Below are 25,551 nucleotides of genomic sequence, written 5' to 3' on the forward strand. Positions count from 1 at the left end.
AAGCCTTTGAGAGCCTCATTCCCACTGGTGGTTCCTGTTCAAAGGTTGTCCAGTCTGGCATGTAGACTCTCCCCACCCCAGCCCCACTCTCACAATCCAGAGAGACACACAGCTCATGCATACACCAAACCATGGCCAGCCTGAACTTACCAATTCATGAGGACTTCCAGAAGGTTCTAAAGACACATCTGAAATCTCACAAGTCTCTTTGGGATCAGGCTAAGGCTCTTAAATTGTCCTCATTCAATCTTGGGGCAAGCTGAAAAAATACTCTGGGATAATGCAAACATTCCAAACAAACACCTGATCAATGAACTTCCAGGCTTCAACCTACCCAAGAAACAACAGCATACACTGAATCGTTTTAGAATACTGCATGATAGGTGCTGTCATTTCTTACACCTTTAGAAGATGAGACAATGCATCTTGTCAATGTGGACATTAGTTGCAAACTATGGACCATGTTATAAATTCATGTCCACTTCAGTCATTTGCCAGTGGCATCTCCAAATCACTCCTGAAGTTACCCACTGGCTCACTAATCTGGACTTGGTTCTTCAAACATTGCTAATCATCTCCCTTGGCACACAAAAGAAGTTCCTGGGCTGCAGAGAGGGGATCTGGGACATGAGTCACAGCCTCACTTTCAAAATGAGAAAATCTCTCTTCTTTCAAAAGTGAAGGATGGCCCCTCCCCAGCTGTGGGAAGGAGGGGAAGACGGCAGCAGTGATAGGGTGTAACTGTTTCCATACCTTTGTTTTAAAGGTGTTGTTATTAACTGAATTATGGTAGCAGGCAGAAGCACCGAGCCTGAAGCCCCACTGTACAGCTGTGGTAGCAGAGGCAGCAGCAAGCAGCAATACAGGCTGGCTGCCCCAAGTACGTATCCATAGGGTCCAGGCAGGTATGTACTTGGGGCAGCTATCTTGTGCTGGTGCTCACTGTGTCCATGCTACTGCAGCTACACTACTATTGTTAGTGTGCTAACTCAAGGAGAGTTTGCCTATGCAAACTGGGAATCACATGCCTAGCTCATAGCCACAGCTGTGGGCCCCACTCAGGAAAGTGCACTAGCTCTATATGTCTCCTGGAGCTGGAAATTACACCTCCAGCTTGAAGTGTGGACATATACTTTGACCAAAGCCATATTCTGATTGGGTTTGTCAGAGTGCAGAGGACAGAATCTCTGTTTCATGATGGATTTTTTAAAATTGGCTTTGTTCCAAATATGAGCAAAACCTGAAAATTTCCCACAGAAAATTCAAACAAACTTTTGCTTCAGGTTGATTTAGATGTTTCATTTCAATTTTGACTTGTTATATTAAAACAAAAAAGATTACATTCTCTTTTCAAAACAAGAAGTTGAAATATTTCATTCTTAAAATGTCAAAACATGTCCAAGTGGAATGTGGTTCAGCTGAAGTTTCTCTGATCAGCTCTAAGCTTTCTTGAGTGGGATAGCTCAGTGGTTTGAGCACTGGCCTGCTAAACCCAGCATTGTGAGTTCAATCCTGAGGGGGCCATTTAGGGATCTGGGGCAAAAATCTGTCTGGGGATTGGTCCTGCTCTGAGCAGGGGGTTGGACTAGATGACCTCCTGAGGTCCCTTCCAACCCTGGGATTCGATGACTGTTACAACTGTGAGTCAGCTCCCAACCCAACCAGGACCAATCACTGAATTACAACAGCGATGACAAATCCCTGCATGTTATAATAGACCAGTGGAGTGGGGGAGTATTAATCCGAGGAAGAAATAACAAAGAGCAATATGGGGGAAGGAAGAGATGCACTGAGGGAGGAAAAGTGACTGTTTTAAGATGGTAGGCTGCCTGTGCAGCAGCAATTTTAAGACCTTCCAACCACTATTTACCTACAGTACTTTCAATTGTAAAATCCTTCACTGGGAACTGATGAGAAGATTATAAGCCGTCTCCTCCTCCTCTGTAGCTCAGTTAAGCAACTTTTTTTTTCCATTTACAGATCTTATTTTATTTATTCTCCCACTGATATTCTGATGACAGTAGGGGAGGAGGCAGGGAGGTCCTCTTTCATGCTACAGATGTGGTGCAGAATGCTGCAAAGGTAAGGTCATACTTGATCAGATAATTTTCAGTACCAACATAAGTATGTACCTACCACCTCCATGGCATTTCTAAAGCAAACCTCACTTTATTTCCCCAGCACTAATTACTTTTACACAGCTGTTCACTTGCAATATGCTTACACATAGTTCTCCCTTCACTTACACCTATATAACCTAAATGGCTTCAGTGTGTAGCCCTTCTCCTGGGTACTGTTAATAGTAGGAAGGGCCACATTCAATGTAGTCTAAGGCTGTAGTGTAGACATAGCCCATCACTACAGCCAGTCGGCAAAACTTATGTCACTCGGGTGTGAATATTCTACCCCACTGAGCGACATAAGTTACACTGGCACATGCATTCATGCGCACAGTGCTATGGTGGCAGGAGAGCTTCTCCCACTGATGTAGCTTATGCTGCTCATGGGGTTGATTTTTTTATGCCAACAGGAGAGCTCTCTCCCCTCAGCATAGAGCGGCTTCCCCACATGAGTTGTATCAGCACAGCTGTGCCGCTGCAGCACTGTACATATAGACATACCCTAGGAGTTCCATTTGAAATAAATGAAATGACTGGATCAAGTTCCCATGTGAAACCTTTTCAGCTCCCAGCTTTTAGGAACTTCACATTTGGTCCTGCCTGGTCGCCTTTACAGCTGTTTCTTTCCAGGAATCCTTAGGCAACTCCTTTTATTTGAGAGAAACAAGATAAACATCTAAGACATAAGCAAATCCCAAGCATTGTGTTTGGGGTTACAGCCAACTCCACAGTTCCAGTTATTAATTGCCCAAATTGTTACAGCCCAGAATGCTTACTCACAAAACAATCCCCCCACCCACCTACATCTCACTCACAAATCCATTTAGATTCAGAATGGCCAAGTGAGCACCTTGAGACAGCTCTTCTTAGCCCGTCTGCTGCAGGCAAGGGAAGTACGCACCACTAGGCCTGCCACTGCCAAGTCAAGTTCTACAAAGTCAGCTCCGTACAAGCTGCAAATCTGGGAAAGAAACCCAAAGGAAAAGCAAAACGCTGGTCCATGGTCTCTGCTCTCTCCAGCAGTCTCTGGTCTCTGATAAAGTCTCTGCTTCTCTTGTTGAATTTGGACAGTTAGAGTCCACTACTTGACAGCTCAGGGTGAACTCCTTTCCCCAGGCTGTTTCTCCTCCCTTTCCTACATATATTTACACTTGGAATCATTTTCCAAAAGAACCCAAATGCCATAATGCAACATGGCACTATACAGAACTGCACAGAGGTGAAATCATGAATGTACATGAAGCTTACCAGCGCTGACTTCCCCCTCGCTCTTGTAGGGGAGCAGAGAGCTGCTTTTTGCTTTAAATATTTTAGGTCTGGGGCTTGCACGTGGGAGGATAGGTTTTGGCCCCATGTTGTGACTCCAGTTGTCCAAAATGATAATTTAGACTACTACTGAACTGTATGTCGGCCAGCTCCATGGGACAGAGGTAGCTGGGCTCCAGGCCAGCCATGCTCTGTACCCACAAACACTAGTCATAGCCTGTGTGAGAGCAGGAGTGCTATATAGCCACTTGGAATCTTCCCTACCCTAGCTGAGGGCCCTGAGGAATGACATCCATATGAGAAGGGTTAAGGAAAGGTTTCCAGTGATTAAGTGATCACCAGGAAGAGAAGGTGGGATGGGTTGCACAAGTGACACAGCAAGCTGACATTTCTAAAATTGAGCTGTCAGTTGCAAGATGAAAGGCCTTTTGAGGCAATGATACTTGCAAGGCAGTTGTGTGGGCAACTGATGATAGAGAGCCTGTCCTACAATGTCCTCAAAGATAACTGGGATTTTAAGGGCTCAGAATCCCAGTTCTCCCATCTCTTCTCTTACCTGCCTTGTGAGGGCTACTGCTGCAGCAACCGTCATGGGTGCAACAGAGGTGGGTAGAGGATCAGCAGAAAGCTGTCCATCTTCCCCCCACCACAGGTGGTTACATATCACACTGATAAGCTGTGGGTGTGGGTCCTCTCCCTGTTCTGGGCTGGCAGCCTTCAGGAGCTGTTGGCCCTTGATGGCACTGGCTATGCAGAAGTAAAAGGCAACTGTACTTTCAGTTCTCAGTAGTTCCCCTCATAGTTTTAGGACAGAAGTTCAAAATCTGGGTATCACAAGTTATGCTCCTAAATTCATATTTAGGTACTCATTTGGCCTGGTATTCATAACAGCTGAGCACCCACAAATCTAAGTGCATTCAATGGGAGCTGCTGGTGCTCAACATCTTTTGACAACTAAGCCACTTTTATTTAGGCGTCTAACTATGAGCTTGGGAGCCTAACATTAAGTACCCAGGTTTGGAAATGTTGACCCTAGTTCTTATATTTTCTTATTTGTAGATGAGTATTCTGATGTCATCTTAATTTGCTTAGAAAATTACATAATCTCTGAAGAAATGAAGCTTGTTTTGTACTAGTGACCAAATTAATGTAGCAAATAATAAAGCTGTTCTACTCAGGACAATGGCCTTTTGCAATTAGTCTTGTTGCTAAAGCAACTTGTGCTAAAAATGGGTTTCTCCAACTGCAAAGACATTTTTTAAAACCCCAAAAGTGTATCTTTACAACCGCAGGGGCCATATAGTTTGTAATATTAAAACAACTCCTTAATAGGCTACTAAAGAAGCACTTTGCATCAAAATAACACCATCAGCTGTTCCTAGTTCACGCATATGTATTCCCATGTAATTCCCTGCACAGATGAATAACTGATCATGGATCATCTATTTTCTCTGCACTATTCTCCATTTCTCAACCCATTTAATTGTCTAGTTCTACTACAAACAAACAAGGCATTAAAAATTACTTAGAAACCCAATTAAAGGAGGACTGTTGTTTTTGAAGAATCCTGCTGGCATATGTTGCTGCCAGATACACAGTATTTAGCAACAGTCACACCATGATTTGAAGGTTTACATTTTTAATATTGTGACAGCATGTTGCAAGTTTATAATGAAACTGAAATATAACCGCATGCACTTCTGTTCATTGTGCAAACTTCTTTTTCAAGCACATGGCATTAGACAATTAATTACATGAATTTCAGCTGTCTTAAAGGAATATGCAGTATAGTGTACTTTCAATAGCTTTTAAAATCAGTTGAAAAATGAGGACAAAGACCATTTTAGGGGGAGTTTCTTCCACTGATGTCATGATTGTCATGCATAACACCCTTTTGTGTAAATTGCAGTTATTAAAGTAAATCCCCTGGAAATCAAAAGGCCAATAAAACTTTTGTAGGTAAATAGTTTTAAGGATCTGTTTTTCCATTAAAGAAAGCTGCACTTTTTGGATTGATCCTCAGTCTTGCAGTTTTCAAACAGCCATACCACAGAATGCAGCTACTTAAATAGATGCAGTTCACAAAACATGTTAAAGAAAATATTTTCTCATTCTGCCAAGCCCTGCCATCCTTCGCCTCAAGAAGCCCCCAGATGCAAGTACTACTCAGTGGGAAGAAGGGTGGTAGAATTGGGTTCAAAGTTATACAGTAGCTTATGCTTCATATATTTAAACAGCTTCAATGCTAAGGCTTCTGGCAGCAAAGAAATCACCTCAAGGAAACAATGGTGTATTTCCCAGGTTGACTCTTATGAGCATTTTCATGGCACAGAATAACAAAAGGTTTCACCAAAATATCCTGTGCTTTAACAATAAGTTTTTTATCTTAAAATATCCCATTAAAAGCTGTGTTAAAAATAGTCATTATTTGCAACTGTTCTCTCCCCAGACTATGTAACACTAGGACCTATCTCCAAAGCAGTGCCCAGTGATCGCTGGGTGTGGCTCACAAAGGGGGCAGCTACAGAGCTTAGTGCGGTTTGCTGGTTCTTGGGTCAGTTGTATGCCTTAAGCCCAGGCTGATGTAGATCACAGCAGGCTTCTGAAGTTCAGTTACCTCTCTTCTGTGTCTTCACTGGCTGGTGAAATGAGGATTAAGCAGATGGAAGAATCTGAAGTGAGAGCAGCTGGGGCCTTCCTAGGGAGCCTTTGGGCTCCCAGATGATGTCCCATCGATGGGAGGTGAGCGCTCCTTCTTCTCTTGATCCATTTTAACTACTGCTATGACCAGTGCTTAATTTGCCTTAACCCAACTGTTGTAATGAAGAAAGCTCGGGTACAGATTTCTTCCATGCCATAGCTCTAGCCACGCTCTTTTTTTCGACATAGTGGGCTAAATTGTGGCCTGGCTTATACAATAGAGTAAGTGGGTGAAAGCAGTGCTTAATTTGTAATAAAAGAGAGGCCAGAGCTCAAGCAATTTTCTACTTTCATAACTGATACAGCAAGCCCAGAGATGCTGGGGCTGTGAACTGCTAAGCCTTGAAGTGCCGGGGTTCAGCCCTAGCAAGTCCTGGCACAAATTAAGCACTGGGTGTATGTCATCTCCTGACTCCCTTGTGATTCCACAGGTACAAAAAGAGGAGAGTAGGCTCTGCAGACCTGCCACATTCCCCAGCTCGTGGGCGGGAGTGGTTAGGGACAGGGCGGAGCCTTGGCGTTGCCTCACACAATGTGCCAGCTTGCAGAGTTACACTAGTGCTCTAGGGGAAGTAGGCTTTGCTAGGTTTAGGCCTAGGCTGGGCATTTTCCCCTTGGAGCAGGGGAGACCAGTAGGAAGTGGTAGAATGTGGCTCAGGAACAGTCTGCCTCCCAGTCTGCTCCAGAGAGAACAGAACAACACACTACCCCTTGCTTGTGGCTTATAGTTCATTATTCAACCCAAAGATAGTTATTTGAAAATTTTTCTAAGTCAAAAGCTAGTAATTATTATTGTTTGAGTACTCATCTCTTTAGTTAGTAAAACTGTTTTATTCAGTTAAATTGCAATATATCAATGCATAACTGTAATAGTTTCATGAATCTTATCCCTCTGCTGCAAGGCAGTTTGATTGTCTACATGCAGCAGTTCCTTGTGATTACATCCATTGATTTATCTTTCCTTAAAATGCTCTTAAGATGTCAGTTCTGTATATTAGCACTACTGCAGCTATTAGTATTTCCAATCTTGCTTGTACATCAGCCAAGGAATGTGGGTTATTGCTGAGATATGACTCACTTTCTGGTTTATCTTTCTATTTTAATATTTCTGCAACTTCTTGTAATTTTATCTCTATGGATTCCTCACAAAGGGAATTTTTTAGTGGTGGACATGATTAATTATCTTTGCATGGATACAAAGAGTACCAGACAATTGATGTCCTGTGTGAAATTTTCTGACAAAACAACCAAAGCTATTAGCATATTTTAACCAAACAGAGCCAAATTCTTCCCTCAGATATGTGCCTGCAGCTCCCACTGAAGTCAACAGGAGTTGTGTGTGTTAAGGTGAAATTTGACTCCTTATTTAATTGTTAGTGATAATCAGCTGTAAGTGATTTTGTAACTTTACCACTCTAGCTATTTAATTTTTCACTCAGGGCTTTATGATGATACTAGTTTTATGTACAAAGAGAGACTTAATTTTGGCAAAATCATTTCAAATGGTTGTAGAAAATGAAAACTATTCAGTTTCAAAACTCAAAAGTTGACTTATTTAGCAGTATGTATCAGAAAGCCTATAGACTGCTTTCACAGGAGTCCTCAGAATTACAGAGACAAGTAAAACATAGGTGCCTAATCCTTTCTGCCCATCTCTGGTGGCTGAAATTTTCTTCTTTTACTAAAATCTAGCTTTCCCTGCAGCACACAGAAGGAAAATTAGATGTTCTGCATTATCTCTGTTGTTGTCCTGGAGAGCAAATATTCACATGAGGTTTGTGATCTAGCTCCAAGTCTCAGGGATTGAATTAAACTGGTATAGCCAATATTCCCTATTGGCACTGCTTGTTGACCTGAAGTTTGAGCGCCATTAGAAATATGTCAGACTTTTCCTTCGCCCTCTGTCTCTGGTCCAACTCTGGCTCCACTCCCTCTCTGCCTCCTTCCCATGAGCACAATTTGTACTTGTGCTGGGCTAAATGCACAGCCAGCAGCCTCTTGTCTATTCAGATTTGCAACATTGCTATAAAGGATTAAACATTACCATGGGATCACACAGGCCTGGACTGGGACACTGAGAACTTGCCAAATAGGCAGCCATTCTCTTGGATTTGCCAACTGTGGATTGGCAACTAGAATGATCAGAATTACTATTTATTCTGCTGACTGCTTAGCGGCCTGAAACGTTTATGGAAGAGGAGAGTGAATAAGAATCTTGATTTAACTCTTTCTCTTCTGGGAAGAAAAGTCCCCATTTTCCCTCCTCTGAGGAGATGCAAGGGAATGGACAGTTCCTATGGCCTCGACAGCCAGCTCCAAAATCTTTGTCTCAAAAAGACAAAGGAGAAAATGGACTGAAGGGAAAGTTGAATTGAACCAGTCTACATCAGCCATCCTCATCAAATACATGGTGTGGCCTATATTCCCGTGAAATCTCAGCAGCTCCAAAACAGAGATGGGTTTGGATAAACTCACTCCTCTGGCTGAACTTTCATTGTGTTTGGTTTTGGTGAGTCAAATTCATTATAAGTAATTCCCACATGTGGTATGATATCTAAATACACACACTCCTGTCAAAATGGAGTCAAGATACTATTACCCTAATGTAGCTGTGTCTAGTTTCTGTAATCTGTCCAAATGTGGGTCAAAAGTTAGTGTGTCAGCTTTAAATCATGGGGAAAGTTTAATCTTTGTGCTGAGAGATGGTTAATTGTTCTGCTAATTGTGACTGTGGGGTATATATATCAGAACTCTTATTTGCCCTATTCAAGCACTTCCAAACAGCAATCAGAAGTCCCCCAGCCTGTTCAGTTACCTATCAAATTCTAAGCATTTCTAAAAGGACCATCTCTGTAACATGTGAAACAGAAATCTGTTTGCAGCTCATCAGCTCCAGCACATTACGAGAAGGGTAGATCTAGTAATCAGCTAAACAGTATTTAAGTGCAAAATGTGAATCTTTGGTTGCCCCTTTAGTGCAGCTTTCCACTGCTCAGCAGCTCCAAGCAGATGTAGTCAAGCCCATTGTTGCTTACTGATTTCCATCAGTTTAGAGCTGTTCAAATAGCTGCTTATGACAAAATAAATGTCATCCATCAGAAAAGCTGTCACAGGTGATGTAACAAATATACAGAGACACAATATGTCTCCTTATTTACCATGGGTAGTATCTTACTGCATGCATTTTTTAATCGCTCTCTTAGGCAAGGACTGTCATTTATTATGTATTTGTACAATGCTTAGCTCAGTGGCACCCAATCGGCTTGTGGTATTTAGGCCAGACCTACACTAAAAAGTTAGGTTGACCCAGCTGTGTAACTCAGGAGTGTGAAAAATCCACACTTTCAGTTGACCTAACCACCCTTCCCTCCCCCCTCCCCCCACACACACCCGTATAGCCAGTGGTAGGTTGATGGAAGAATTCTTCCATCTACCTAGTTACTGCCTCTAGGTAGAACACCTAGAATTCCTCCCACTGGAGCCTTAGGCTAACACATTATCAGGGTGCTCAACCTATGGCCCACAGGCTGTACATGGCCCACCAGAGTATTTCATAAGACCCACGGCCTGCTTCAACACAATATACTGTACTAATGGCTGATTCATTAGCATTTTGTTGTCATGTTTACACAGTGTGTAAATAGGTTGTTTCTATGTACAGCATGTCTATCTAAATACATAGGAAACAAGATGAACTTAAAATATAAATCAATACAGGTGACTTTAAGTCTTACTAAAATATGCAGGATCTGTTTGGCCTACACAAAGTTGTGCTTAAGTTTACGTGGCCCTCCTGTGTAATAAGGTTGAGCATTAATTAATAAGTAGTACTACAATTAGTCATGGACTAAGGTGGCAAAATCTGACCCATAGTAACATCAAGCATGCAGTATGATACTGTCAGTAACTGCTGTTAGAAACCTCTCTGTACACTGCATAAGGAAACTGTTCCTTTTTAAATATGCCTGGAGTCCCAATAATATCTATTATCATTAACACCCTGATCTTGTACTCCTTGCACAGTTTGAGAATTTGCAGGTACATAAGAATGCAAGATTGGGCCCAAAGCAACCTACCACAAACCTCGGGATTTTAACATATTGTATCTGAAAAACACATTCACATATACAATACCAAGATGATATTTATACTGGATTTTCTATTACTTGGATCTCACTGAAGTTACCACAACAAAGTTCCATGGTACAATGTGGCATTTGTAAGAATAATCCTAACTATACCAGTGAACTCCTTTAAAGGGCTAAAACATTTATCACCATACCTAACTTCCAAATTCCACATGAATACTAGTCATGTCTTTGTAGAAAATTATTCAATAAAAGCTTTATAACTATTTCCTTGTGGAAATACTTCTGTTTCTGTGTAAGACACTGTGATAGAGCAGTTCACCATTGGTAACTGTAGCAATTTTTTCCATCCTAGACAAACCTCATAGAAGGTTATCATTTTGCCATTCATAAGCTGACAAATACAGAAATGAGTACAAAATGGCTTGATTCAGTTAAAGAAACACTTACTGGACTGTAAGAAAATACAGATCAATGCAAATGTACTGATTAATTTCATTATACACATCCAAATATTTCCTGCATTTTCAGTGCCTGTATTTATGGAAGTCTCCATCTGATGCTTAGGCTCCAAAAGAAGTGTCTGTGCTACACTTTTAAAATATTTTAACAAGAATAAAACCCAAAAGTTTTCTATAGAGTCACAGCCTTTTTGTGAAGTCAGAAAAGGTTCAGTCTGTCCTCATGGAAACCTTTACTATGACCACCAAGATGGGAGTCCATTTCCAATGTCTCCAGGAATTACACACATCCTTTAAATTGACTGACAAATTTGAAATAAATTGTGCAATTTTCTTTTTTTATTATTATTTGGAAATATATTCTTTTTAACATCAGAGTAATTTCTGGGCACTGAGCAACAGTTGGAATCTTCCCTTCTCTGACTGGTAAAAGACTTGGGGAACAAACTTTTTTTTTTATGCATAAGCTTAAATTTTAAAAAATGACAAGGTAATTTTGTGGGCTCAGCTTCGGCCACTTTAAAAGGAGCCTGATTGTCAGAAATGCACAGCGCCCACAGTGCTGAACACCAGGCCCTTTTGGAAGTGGACACCCCAAAATTGGGCACCTTATATCACTAATCACTTGTTAAAATTTGAGCCACAATATATATCCATGTTGGAGCAAGCATCAGTAGTTACTTTCAGATGGGAAATGCAACAAGCTGATTTCAATGAAAAGCAGAGATGCAAAATATATGTAGTTGAAAATGTCCATTAGCGATTGATCCAATAATCCCACCTACTTTGCAGCATTTAAGCTTTCCCAATTATCTTTTGACTCTAAGTGCAGGAAAATTTGCAGCTTTCCACATTCTGAGTAGTCTGTTTTCTTTATAGTAACTAATGTACTTAAATGTAGCTGACGGGTGACAAGAATAGCTAAACATCCAAACATCTCTAATCCCTAACTTTTTTTCTCATCTTTCCCTGTGCAATCACAAAACACAGATTATGCTTTAGGGCCCAATGCTGCTCCCAATGGAGTCATTGACTAAACTTCGGCAGCTTCAGGAGGAATAGGATTTCAGCCTCATTCCTGAAGTGTCATTGTAACATATCTGACAAACACAGGCATATCTTTGAGAATAAGGCTATCTGCATATTTGTGAGGGACTGTATGATGGCTGGGTAGGGATTGTTACTAAACCCCATTCAGGAACTCAAATCAGTGAGGCAGGAGAATTTATTGCAGACCTTGGGACCAGTAAACAAATCCAGACAAGTACCACCCACTGGGGTGAATTGCATATACTGGCACCATTCTGTGAGGTGGTACAGTTACCCCAGAAGTATGAAAGGCATCACTCACGAAACTGAGCATTTGTTTACCAGTTTATCTACTTCACATTATTATTAATATGTTGTCCAGTGGCACCTAGGAACAAACAGATAACAAAAAGACAGATGCTGCCACAAAGAGCTTACAGTCTAAGTAATCACATCTCTCAGACTCAAATTTAGTTTCTTCATCTCAATAGTTCTCAGGTGTTGCACAGAACATGATGAGAGCTCTGTCTTTTCAGCAGAAACAATAGGAACAGGCATAGATTGTTTCTAAACAGTACCCTTCCAATTCTGCTTAAAAAGAAATAAAACAACTTGGAAGAGAAAGAATGATGGTGGCTCCTTCAGAGATATTGCTCTTCTAATACTTGTGCCTGATCCTGCCAGGCATTATGGGGTTCCTGGGACATGCTGAGTGTCCTCAAATCCACATTCTTCTCTAAGGCAACTTGATTGCAGTGGGAGCTGAGGACACTCAGCACCTTGGAGGACTGAGACCTAAGATTATGTCTACACTTAAAACACTATAGCGGCACAGCTGCATCTGTGCCACTGTAGTGCGTCAGTGTAGACACTTCGTACAGCGATGGGAGGGGTTCTCCCATTGCTGTAGTTAATCCATCTCCTGGACAGGCAGTAGTGAGGTTGACGGAAGAATTCTTCTGGGTCTTAGGTCAGCTTAACTACATCGCTCAAGGGTGTGGATTTTTCATACCCGAGAGCGATTTAGCTGGGTCGAACTAATTTTTTACTATAGACCTGGCCTTAGTAACTGCAAAATTACATATATCTTTTTATAGTGTTAATGAATGAATCAGGAAGCAATAGATTTCTTTTAGAAAGGAGAGATTTTTCTATTCAAGTATAAATATAGTGGTGACAATATAAAACCCAATTCTGCATTACTGGCATACCCCAAATTCCCAGTGACTTAAAGGAAGTTTGGAATACTCATGGTATTTTGGATGAAGATTGGAAAGGTCTTCCAGAAAGCATGCATTCGACGAAGTGGGTATTCACCCATGAAAGCTCATGCTCCAATACATCTATTAGTCTATACGGTGCCACAGGTCTCTTTGCTGCTTTTACAGAAAGCATGCATGACTCAAGCAGGTTTGATAAAAATATTACAATTCTTCTTGTATTACAGTATTTATTCTACTAACTTCTAAAGAATCATGAAGCCAGAGTAGTTCTAGAAAGGAACCGAGTGGGTTTTCAATTGGACTAAAAGTTGCTGCTTCTTATGTAGATATTTAGTTAACTGTCTTCCAAATTAGGTTTGTGCAGCTATGTTGGGCAGAATTCACTGGGCACCTCAGTCTGAGCCACACCAACTTAAACTCTCCTTAGACGCATACCCAGTTAATGAGGTGTAGCCTATACCCTCTTACACATCACATCTGAATTTTGCTCACTTATGAATCTAAGGGAATATAAATTTGTGTAATCTATATGCTAAAGATCCAGAGGAGAAAACTTTAGGGGGAAAGCAACTAATAAGAGGTGTTATTTAAGGAAGGTTACCTCCTACTGCAGGACAACCATGCTGCCAAGTCTCTGCAGCCCATACCTTTCCCCAGAACTCCTCCTCAGACAGGTTCCTACAGCACAGATGTGGTGCTTAGCAAAGCTAACACTGACTCTGTGAGTATATTAAGTTAGCTCTGAAATCTCCATGGGGCTAGTGGTGGAAGAATGATGGTTGATTTCCCCAGTTCCACCGTACACCACCTCTGACCCAGCCCACCCCTCCTATAGGCAGATACCTATTCCCACAGAAGAGCTTCCACAAGATATAGGGTGGATACCACAGAGCTGGCACTGCCCACTTTTGCACTCCCTGATGAGGATCTGCGGGGTTTTCGTCCTGTGAAGGTAGAAGAGATGATACGGCCTGCAAAAAGCCTAAAATTCCAATGTTTGATATTGTCAAGGATGTTACCTTAGATTCTCTATTAAGTTCAGTCCTGTATAGATACTCACTGGAGTGTGCTTTTCCTAATCTGGCTGAGTCCCTGTGGAGCCTGTAAAGTGTCAGTGATCACTATACAAACATTTTAATAAGTGCTTTGCACAGTCTTAATATAGCATTCATTAATGCAATCTAAAGCACAAACATTTACCAGCTGTTTTATTCAGGTACTTCAGACAAAGTCTAGGTTTCATTTTAGATGCTCAATAACCACATGGCGCATCATTAAATCCTGTATCTGAATTCTAAAAGCAGCACTTAGGGAAATAAATACCCATTTTATGTGCTCACATGTCAATTTGAGTAGCCAGAGTGAGTATGGACATCCTATTCAGAAACTTATATTTGAAAAGTGAGCCCAGAGGGTGAAAAAACAAATTGCATACTATATCTTGCATTGGATACAGTCCTTGCACATCTTTAGTAAGACAGGCAAATTGCCTATCACTGAAGTCCATATAGGTCTATTATTCCATCACCTTTTCAGTTATATTTCCTTTTAGCCTTCTAGTTGATATGCATCAAAACTCTCCTTCAACAAACTGTCTCTGAATGTCAGAAAAGTATTATGCAAATACACTGAGCTGTTCCGCTCTCTCAGGTACACACTGCACATATTTTATGTATTATAAAATGCCATCACTTGAAAGGCATTGTGGTCCTGTGGAATAAACACTTCAGGATTTTGCATGGTGCTATGGAACACCACACGCGGAGGGTATGTCTTGATAGGCAAAAAGGGTATGTGTTTCAACTGAATTAGCTTAACAGATTGAAAAGAAGCATTACAATGCAGGCTAACCAGTTTGAAGCCAAGTTAGCTGCGCATGGTGTAGGCTCCACACTAGGTTACAACAGGACTTTAAAAATGTTAGACTGCATCTCACATGGCTTTTGCTTAACATAATTGAAAATGAAGCCTAAGCACACAAGGGCTTTCAGTGAGATTTAAGTGGTACAGAAGATTGTGCTGACCCTCTGTGTGGAGTACACACCTTGTCCCCTGGGTCTGACTGAAAAGGATGGCTTGTTTGAAATTGTGGTTTTTAGTTTCATTAAATACTTAAGTTCTTTCAAGATCTTCCTTGGACTGACAGTGATTCTCATCTCTTGGAAAGATGACTTGCTGCAGGAAGAACTATTTCTGCTTAGAGTTCTAACAAAGAAAAGCAAAAATGATACGCCCAACATGTTAGCTCATGTTCTTTGTGAAAGGTCTCACTTAAATAATGCATACCATGTAATTTGCAAGTTGCTACCTTACACATAGAGTTTTACTCAGTGATATGCACCTCTCACCCCAAAATGAAGTGCTTTCTACTTACATAAAGGGTAATTCTACTGTAAGTGAGACAGCATGAGATCAGTGCTATCTGGGTGATGGCTTGCTGTTCAAATTAAAATTTTGGCCATTACTAGTTGCTGAAAATATTCTATGCATCTTCACATCTCCAAAAAGTCGCTAATATCTCATGCTTACCTTGAAAAAACCTGTACCTGATTCACCATCATTAATCCATTTCTATGCCAGTGTAACTCCATTAAAAATAATTACTCTTCTAGCTCATCTCTTTATTTCTCTTTTCTCAGTTTTTACTAAACGTTTACTAAGATTTCACTAAGGATTTATCTGCAGCTGTTCCTCACCTGACATAAACCTCAGTTTACAGCATCACAACTCATGGTTGTATAACAGATTTGAAGTAAACAGAGGTTAAGGCATCCGTCTTCACAGAGAATTATAATTTTAAGTTTGAAATAAGCAGCAGGAGAGTATGAACTCTCAAAAGATCCTGCTTTAATACAAGTATTTGTTCAGTAATATACAAAACAAGGAATAAGCAAAGTAAGAATGAGACTATTTTCATTGTTTTTCTCCATTAAAAATCAATCACTTTGTAATTCTAGTTCCAGATTGTCTTAAAAGGATATATTATCTCCTTGATACATGTGTATAACTTCTTTCATTGGTTTAACTATAACACTATCACTAGGGTAACGATAACAACTCAGGAAAAAGACCTGAGTATCTTTGTGGACAGCTCAATGAAGACCTCTGCCCAATGCTCAGCCCTGGCCAAAAATAGCAAACAAAAATGTTAGGATGTATAAGAAACCGGATAAAGAATAATACTGAATATATCACAATGCAGTTATGTATATCAATAGTACAGCCTTACTTGGCATGTGAGGTTCAGAGATGGGCAATAAGAATTATTAGAGTCATGAAAAAACTTAAAAATTGAGAATCTTTGCCACATAAATGGATAAAAGGGTGTACAAACCAATGAATAGTTTAAAAAAAAGGGGGGGAGGGTAAGTCAGCCACTGCTGTTCACATAACACAAGAATTAAATTTAAAGGTGGCAAATTTTAAAATGATGAAAGGAAATCGTTTTTTTGTTCAACATTAAATTAGTATGTGGAACTCAGTTCTACAAGATATAATTGAATTCAAGAGCTTAGGAGGATTCTGCTAAGGATTGGTCAATACAGCGTTAGCAAGAATATACACAATTGTAACAGCAAATATTAATAAACAGGAGTTTTGAATAGGATATAAACCTTCATGCTTCAGGTCATAAGACAACCTCTGATTGTTGGAGGTCAAGAGGAAAACTTTCCTGAGGACAGGTTATCCATATATATCTATTGCAGAACTCTTGGACTTTCCTCTGAAACAGCTGGTACGCTGTCAGACAGAACCAGGCCCACTGACAGGAATTCCAGGGCCAGGACCGTTCTTAGGGGGGCAGGGCCTGGAAGTGATGAATCCATCACCTCTGGAACTGACCCCACGCCAGGGCCCAGCCCCAGAGTGGTCGTGTGCACCTAGGAGTCCTGCGGCCCGCCCAGGCAATTTTAAAAGGGCTCCTGGGCCCTTTTAAATCACCCGGGTCCCTGGGCAATTGCCCCCTTTGCCGCCCCCTGTCGGCCGGCCTGGACAGGACACAGAAATAAATGGACCACTTTTCTGTTCCAAAAAGGCAGTTCCTATGGCTCTATCCATGCTAGCAATTATTACTGATATATATTGATTAATAAAATCCATTAGCTTTTAATTCAAGGTTTCAGATTGCTATGTTTTTGTTGACAATAGAAGCAAAATTCCCAATAGTTTAAATAAAATTATGAAATATCTTCGAGCCAGATCCTCTCCTTTGCTCTAACCCCTTTGCACTACTCAGGTAGCACAAGGGTCGTAATGGTCATTGGCAAAACCACTGGGTGGAGAGGAAATCCCAGCTGGTGTAAAGTTGATGGAACCAGCTGCTGCCCCACACAGGAGGGAGTTTGGTGGGGATGAGGCAGAGCACTGGCCCTACTGTGGCGATCCTCCAGAGGCATAAATTTCAACAGCCTATAGCCTGCTGTAACTTATGTCAGGGCTGGCCCAGTGCAGAATCAGGGAGTCACAGCAAGCTCCGTGAAGCTTCCTCTCCCTCAGCTTCGGGGTGAATCAAACTCATAAACTCGATTTAAACATTAGAAACAAATTACTAGTAAGCTGTCCTGCAGTCAGTACACATCCTCTCCCTGTTTCAGTGTCCACATTTTTTACATGTATTTGCCTGTGTGTTGGTTAGCAACAATAGGCTGCAGGTGTAAAATAGGTTAGTCTATGATTTAATTGATTTTTTCTTTTTTTAAAATGCCATCAATTTTTCCTCTGAGAATATCTGTTATTTCCCAAGGAAAAATAAGCAAGCAAAAGAGACCCCTAGTGGAATTGCAATACAACATATTTGCCAGCTACAGTCAGCATCCAAGATTCTTCTCTGCTAACTTATCAAACTAAATACTGTAACTTTGAGTTATTTTTCAAGATTGGGTTGTTTCTACTCTGTATTTTTCTCCTAGCCACTGTAGTGTCCAAACGGGGGCATTCACTCGGTTTGCTTTTCTCAGCTCCAGTCAAAGAGAGACACGGCACAAATACACACGAGACGTTGGCTTCTCCGCTTTTGCACTCACCTGTCAATACTTATCACACACAAAGTCATAATGGAAGCAGTGCAACACATCACATCCATAGCAATGAAGACATTACAGAAAACGTGGCCAAAAATCCACTCTCCTCCAATGAGGTCCGTTACGCTGACAAAGGGCATGACGGCCACCGCTACCGAGAGATCGGCCAAAGCCAGGGAGACAATGAGATAGTTGGAGGGCTGCCGGAGTTTCTTTACAAAGCACACGGAGATCACCACCAGGCAATTGCCCGCGATGGTCAGCAGAGTGATGAGGCAGAGAATGGCCCCGATAACAACTTTCTCCATGTTGCCGTAGCTGAGGATCTGCTCCCCGCAGCGAGTATCATTTTCGGCCGCCAGGCTGGAAGCGGGGCTGGGGCTGGCGGTGACATCCTGGATGATCTTCAGCCAGCGCGGGGGCAGGGAGCCAGCCACCATCCCACTGCTGCTCAGCTCGGGGGGAGCCGCCAGCGCGAAGGCGCGGAGGTGGCCGGACACGTGACTGCTGTTGATGTCCATAATCATCTTGGCGGGGGCTGCCCATGAAGCCGCCGGTTCCCAAAACGCTGGGTCCGCGGGTCCGCTCAGCCCCCAGCTCTGCGGGGCTCGACAGTCCGCGGGAGAAGCGCCTCAGCCCGGTTAGCTGATCACTGCCACCAGAGGTGGGGCGGGTGCCTCATCTTCCCCCTGCCCCGCTGGGCTCGCCGGCTCCGCGCCGCTGGCCGCGCTCCGCGGGGGCGGACATCTCGCCATGGGGTCAGCGTGCCCGGAGCGCTGCCCGTCGGGGAGGCCGCGCCCCCCAGCGCCCGCTGCTCCCTCCTGACCCGGGAGGCTGCCTGCTCTTCGCCCGCAGCTACTGCCGCGCCGGCCCCCGACCCCGCCCGGCCCGGCTACCTCCTGCGGGAGCGGCGGGGAGGGAAGTTCGAGTCTCCCTGGCTGCTCCGCCCCTCGCCCGCCTGCAGCCGCTCGCAGCTGCTTGTGGGCTTCAGTAGCCTGCCCCGCTGAACTGGGGCGAGCCGATCAGCAGTGGGGGCGCCCAGGCTGCGGGGGGCAGGAGCAGACTCACACAGGGGTCTGCTCACAGATCTGCCCGCCACCCCGGCAGCTACGGACCCGTCCTGGGCATGCCCCTCTCTGCGCCGTCCCCCGCCACCCTTGCTTGGGGAAGGCGAGGAAAGGGGGTAGGAGGGGAGGGTGGGAGAAGAAGGAGGGGCCTTAGGACTGTAGGCTCGGATGAGTAGCTGCCAGCATCCTAGATGTGGCCGCAGACTCTGGTATGCTCAGTGTGGGACCAGGGGACCTCTGAAATCACAGTCCCGGGAGGACGTGGGAATGTGGAGCCAGGCTTTGCACTCTCACGTAGTTTCGCGGGAGGAAGAAGACTTTTAAGGAGCTCATCTGTTTGAAATAGCAGGACACAGGCGTGTTGGGAGGACAGATGTCCTGCACTCTGAGAGCTGAGATACCTGTGGGATGCGCGTTGTGGGGGGGAAGAAGAGCAAAGCTAACCTGAGAAGCTAACAAGAAATATCATTAGCAACGTCTCTTGCTGTTTTACCACTGATTTTGAGCTTGCCAGTGCCTACGCCTCATAAGGAACTCTGTCCATTGCTAGCCTTTCTTTCCTAATTTGCCTGAAGGCTGATTCATTTACCCAGAGTCTGAAAGAGTTCCTGTTCCATTCATCTTCACTAAACAGCTGGGGGTGGCCTCCTGCAGTAGTGCATTTGCAGACCCCTAAAAATTTTGAATGACCCCCTGTGCTGGGAGAGAGCTCTCCCAGCGCTGCAGGTACTCCACCTCCCTGTGGGGATTAGCTTACAGTGCTGTTTACACTGGCGCTTTACAGCACTGTAACTTGCTGGCTCAGCACTAAAAGGGGAGGGGTCAATGGCAAATCAGGACCCTGAGACTGACAGTCCCCAGGAATAATGGTGAGAGGCCAGTGTTCCAGGTCAGCCTCATTGACAGGGCGGGCAGGCTAATCAAGGAGACAGAACTCTGCTAGACAGGAAAATGGAAGGGGAGTCCTCAAGGGCAGGGAGGCCTATGGGTAAAGGAAGTGGGAGCGAGGACTCAGATCCTTTCGTTAGCCCACTTCATCGGGATAGCGCAGAAGCCAGGAAAGTTCCCCACAATAGTGGGACCATTCCCTGGCTTACACAAGGCAGTAGCAGGGATTCTGTGCACTCCGGCTGTGGTGGCCCTCTGTACAGGGGTCAGTTGCACCCAAAGAAGAGTTAAGTTCTTGCAGGCTGCTTATCCAGCAAGAGTTTAGTAGTTGATGGTGTGTTTCTACATTGTACAAGGAAGTTTCTCACTGTTTTAACTGACCTCAGGGCCAGTTCTAGGGTCCCATTATTAGGAGGTGCAACTGGGTATGTCAAGGCCTTGGATGTCACTATTTAAAAAACAACTGACCTTCCAGGAGTCCAGGGACTAGTTAGACCCCTGGAAAATGTTGGGTTTAAAAAGTAAAATTTGGCTATGGTGTCAGTATTTTGGTGTGATTTACAGTATATAAATAGGGCCTTTGGTTTGGGGTTTTTATTTTATTTAATTTTTCCCAGAAATGTATCGGTATTTATTGCTACAACAAAAACAAGTGAAAATCAGTGGGAAAAACTATCTATAATTTTTCTGGGTAAATATCAGTGTTTATTTTGGTGGGCAGAAAGATGGGATGAGGGGAAGTATTCAGTAGATTAATGCTTTTATTAATGGAATTCAATGTGGTTTACTGCAGAATTAAAACAACTCCAAACACAATGCTACCTCTGAGTTTAAGAAAACAATCTCTGTCAAATCCCCAAATAAAACTTTTCATTTGAATAAACATTTACTGTTGTAGACTTAGAACTATTAGCCTATAAATATTTACATTTAGTAATTGGGCAACACCATTTGCAGCGCATTTACTCAACTTCATTCTTTTCTTCCACTTTGGGGTCTTCTTAGAACTTTTGAAGACTTCCTTGTGTTCTGAAATGTATTCTGGTACAGCTTTTTGTTTTCTTCCCATTTTAGTGTGTCAGATCTTTAAACCATTATCTGCTAACCACTTGAAATGTGTACGTGATGGCCGTGAGATTCATCTGTACGTTCAGATATGCATGCGCTTCAGAGCTTGCATATGTCCCTGTTTGTGTGTATCTTCTAGACTAATACACTAGACTAATAGGCTAAGCCTTACTTCAAGAGGCAGCTTTGCATATACACACAGACTAACGTTTTATTGTAATACATTTACCTCATGCAATGTATTGTATTTTCCTAACAAAACAAGTAATTTTGTATGTATTTGACTGATACAACAGTAGGGTGAAAATCAGAAAAAATGAATATTTTTTGTAAAATCCAGGATTTTTTCAATAAAAATTGGTTTAAACTGAAAACAAAGGGGCTTATATGTAAAGGATGAAGCCTGTCCAATCTGCTGCTGTTCTGCTGCTTAACACTGGATAACTTTGCACACATTTTGGCCTCTCTGACAATAGCTGTGAGGCCCCTTGAAGATCATATGTGGGGGGGGAAGGGCAATGTTCTCTTTCCCCCTCAGTAGTGCCAGGCCTGACTCAACTAGATGATTATGATACCAAGATCTGAAGGAATTAAATAAGTTAAAGACAATAAAATGTGGAGGAAACAGGAACACTCTGCCAGTGGAAAGTCACTAGAGGAGATTCCATTGCCTCTGCACTAGCTGCCCTGACTCCCAGTATAAAGAGAAGGAAGGGGTATGTCAGGTGCAGGAGATAGATGGAAAGGGGCATGGTGGGACAGAGTTCTGCCACAGATGATCCTCCACTGCTGTAAGGTCCCTGAGGATCTCACACCAACAATGTATGTTGCTGCCCTGTCTTGTGCCAGGGCTGGGCATCTATGAATCAGGCAGCCAACCCTGGCTTCCTGTGGCCCCCTACTCTCCACTCCATCCAATGAAAATCAAAGCTGTTGTCTTTTTCTGCATTTACTTGACAACTAAAGAATACAGAGGAGCTGGCAGGATTAATATTGCTATGATGGAAGATGTTAATGGCTGCCAACAAGAGACTCTTTAATCAAGAGACAATCACATACCTAATTAAAGTTGATGAGTAGGCTAACCATCCTTTTTTCAGGCTAAGTGGAAGAAGCAATTAAACCCCTTCATGGAGTGAGATAACTAGAAACAATAGGACGCTATCACCCAAGGCACTGGGCCATGTGGAAAAACCTGAGCATAGTGAAGCCACATCATCCAAGAAGTTTCCTGGGAATGATTGCAATGATTGCAATGCAGAGGCTGAGGAAATGACTAATTACAGCTGCAATCAGACGATATCTGAGAGGCAGAAAGCTAGAGACGCAGGGTATGAGTGGCCCTGACAGCGAGCAGAGGTTCTTGGGGCACAGGACTGGCTGAAAAGGCAGGTTTGGAATTAGTGAGCAAGGAAACTGACAGATGTTCTTTATAAATAAACAGATTTGCACCAAAGAAATATTTGATGCATATCATCAATTTCTCCTTCTAATGGAAACAACCCAAGAAGACCTTGAATACTGGCTAACCACTTGAAGCAAAGGGGCAATCAAATTGACAAAAATGCACAAAATAACCACCATCCCCTCCTTTTCCCCCCAAACTTAAATACAGGATGGTGTCAGGAATGTACAAAAAAATAAAGAAGTACAATTAACAGAAATTTTTTCTTGCTTTTTCCTCTCTATTTCTTTATCCCTTTTTTCCTTCCCTTCCATGTCTGATCCATTCTGTTCATCTTCATATCATGCTTGTTTATCTGTTCTTTTCTCTTTCTTTATTCTTTCCTTTCAACTCCTTCTCCTTTCAAAATCAGCAGCTCCTTTTCATTGGTGCCCATAAAGGTCTGGTTAGTTATTGCTGCTCCGAGCATTCGCATGCTGGGAATAAGTAAGATATAGGTAAATGTCCCTCCAGCCTGTGAAGGATATGTTGTCAACATGTTGAACATATTTTACTACCATCTGAATTACATTCTGAAGCTAACTATTATTTGAACCTGGATTTCTATTCCCAGCATGTGGTATTTAGCACATCATGTTTCTGTTTGACTTGAAGCAGAGATGTTGCAGCTGCAATTTTCTTTACTGCCTTTCTTTGGCTTTGTGAAAATAAATCATCACCACTTTGTGGTAGTAAAACAGAGTGGTAAACATTCATTTCTTTGGTGTTTCTTTTCTTCTTAAAATAAACGTTAGCATCTGCACAACTTAAACAAATGTGAAATGAATGTTTCACTTTTTTGATGACTACATTCCATATAGTGACTGCAGCATGCAGCACAGCTGTGACAGATTTTGCATCCCCATGCAGTATCTTTGGGGGCCATTGTATTTAATTTATGAACGTTTTATATACGAGTATGATTGTGTTTTTCTCCAGGAAGAAGGTGACCAGGGGTCCTGCAGGAACTAAAAATAATGTGTGTGTTGGGGAGGGAGGTTATTAAAGTCAATCACAAACTTAACAGCTGGTTCAAACTGGGTTTTCTAGAGACTAGGAGATAAAGAAAGGTCTTTTGGCATAAAAGGATGAGTATGAATGGTCACAAGGTCTTTTCTACTCCAGCAAATGGACAGGACCTTCTATCCTAGAGGATCCCCACCCATTGTGGAAGGGTTGGAAAGTCTTTGGCCTACTAGGAACCACTAAGAATGATAGGTGACTCCTGGTGTCTTTAATGTATGTTTAAATCTGTTTATTGTTTTCAGATGTTTTCTCTGTCATGCTTTTACCTTAAGAATAAATGGGCTTGCTTCAGGATGGATTTGATTTAAATCACTAGTCAGCAAGACTCGATTTAATCATGGATTTCTACATAAAAGTGCATTCTTGTTGGTTGTTATAACATTAATACATATTCTTCACAACTCAGAGATAGATGTAGGTTTCATTTTTAGAAGGTACACACTGTACATTTTTTTAAGTGATTTATTTTGAAAACTTTTCAGATTAGTTTTACAGCTATATCAGAAAATGAATGATTGTCTGATTATTCCATTTACCAAAGGTAACTGAAGCTGATATTTATGAAGTCATTGGGAGGTGAACTATCTCCAATTCAACAGGTTAATCATTAATATTTAGAGGATTTTCTTTTGCTATATTAGGAGGAGAACATCACCAGACAGACATTTAAATTGTTTTACTCAACTAAAACAATAACGTTATGTATTCTGGATTTTTTTCTTCAACAGCAGACATATAATATTTTAACAAAACAAGCATATGAATTTTTGAATGTAGTTAAACATTAAAGATTTTAAAAATCAGGTTTGTTTTTGTTAAAGTTGTTAAAATAGTGAAATGAAATTTTAAAAAAATCCACAAGCATTAAATTGACTGTGTCAGCCAGGTCAACATGAGAAACTTAAAATATTGGCTTCTGCAGCTAACTCAGTTGTCTTTGCCTTCATTTTCCTGTATATTCATAATCTGGAAAAGAAAAACAAGCTTTCCTGTTTTTCAGGTCCCAAATGATTTCTCAATTTAGAATGAATTAGTCCAAAGGAAGAAAATATTCTTTCTATTCCGGCAGAAGAAGCTATTGCTGTTAAAAGTGAGATTATCACTTCAACAGTCTCTAAAGCCAAGTGTTTAAGTGACGTCCACCAGTTCACTGGTGTGACTTTCTTTAAAACCATCATCAGCAAATATATTTCTTGAATGGTTCACACTTAGCTCTGATGTTTATTATAGTTGGCATTATGGAAGGATGATTGCTCGATGTCCATGTCATAGCCAACTTCTTCAACAGTTAAAGTTTGACCCTTGTACCAAGTATTGAGAATATTTGCAAGAAAATGAGCTGGAGATAGCGCTTGTCCCATTTGTTTTTTTTTAATGCTTGTAATTTAACTCTGTCATTGCATAGTTCTCTTTTTAACATCTCGTTCAGTTCCTTCCAAATTTCAGCAGTGTCAGCAATAAAACAGCTATTTCCAGGCATTTTGTTTAAGGCTACAGAAATAAGCTTCAAGGTACTCAGCATGTGTTCAACATTTCTCTTAAGCCCAATGTTAAGAACTTTGGCTTTGACAGTGCCACCTATTTTTTCACAATTTTGTTCACAAACTGTCATCAGATTTCAGAGGGGTAGCCGTGTTAGTCTGGATCTGTAAAAGCAGCAGAGAGTCCTGTGGCATCGTATAGACTAACAGACGTATTGGAGCATGAGCTTTCGTGGGTGAATACCCACTTCGTCAGATGCATGAAGTGGGTATTCACCCACGAAAGCTCATGCTCGCCACATACGTCTGTTAGTCTATAAGTGCCACAGACTCTTTGCTGCTGTCATCAGATTAGGTCAGTTCCTGATATTGTGCTCAAAACAGTCCACTACTGAGTTCCATCCAGGGCCACCCACAGGAAGGGCAAGTGGGGCAATTTGCCCGGGCTCCGCACGGCCCCACGAGAATGGCTGAGGCTCCTCCCCCAGCCCCACCGAACCATCTCCAGCACCTCTCCCGGAGCCTCAGCGCATCCGACAGCGTCCCGGACAACTGCAGTGTGGCTCGGCGGGACCTGAACTCCTCCCCACTCAGAGCCGCATGGTAAAGGGGGGGCGCGAGCTCCAGCAGGGCCTGAGTTTCCCTCCACTCAGCTTGGAGCTCGCAGTC

General features: G+C 42.3%; 1 protein-coding gene across 2 annotated transcripts in view; it reads right to left on the minus strand.

The window, feature by feature from the left end:
• HTR7 (5-hydroxytryptamine receptor 7) overlaps positions 1-18,483 on the minus strand; it is a 69,276-nt gene extending 50,793 nt beyond the window's left edge. For both annotated transcript variants that reach the window (XM_032768787.2, XM_032768786.2), the window contains exon 1: positions 17,912-18,483. In XM_032768787.2, coding sequence (XP_032624678.1) covers positions 17,912-18,435 — 524 coding nt within the window. In that variant the 5' untranslated portion in view covers positions 18,436-18,483. The remainder of the gene's footprint in view (positions 1-17,911) is intronic.
• Between the last annotated feature and the right edge of the window lie 7,068 nt (positions 18,484-25,551).

The sequence above is a fragment of the Chelonoidis abingdonii genome, chromosome 15, assembly GCF_003597395.2.
Source record: "Chelonoidis abingdonii isolate Lonesome George chromosome 15, CheloAbing_2.0, whole genome shotgun sequence".
Taxonomy (NCBI): Eukaryota; Metazoa; Chordata; order Testudines; family Testudinidae; genus Chelonoidis; species Chelonoidis abingdonii.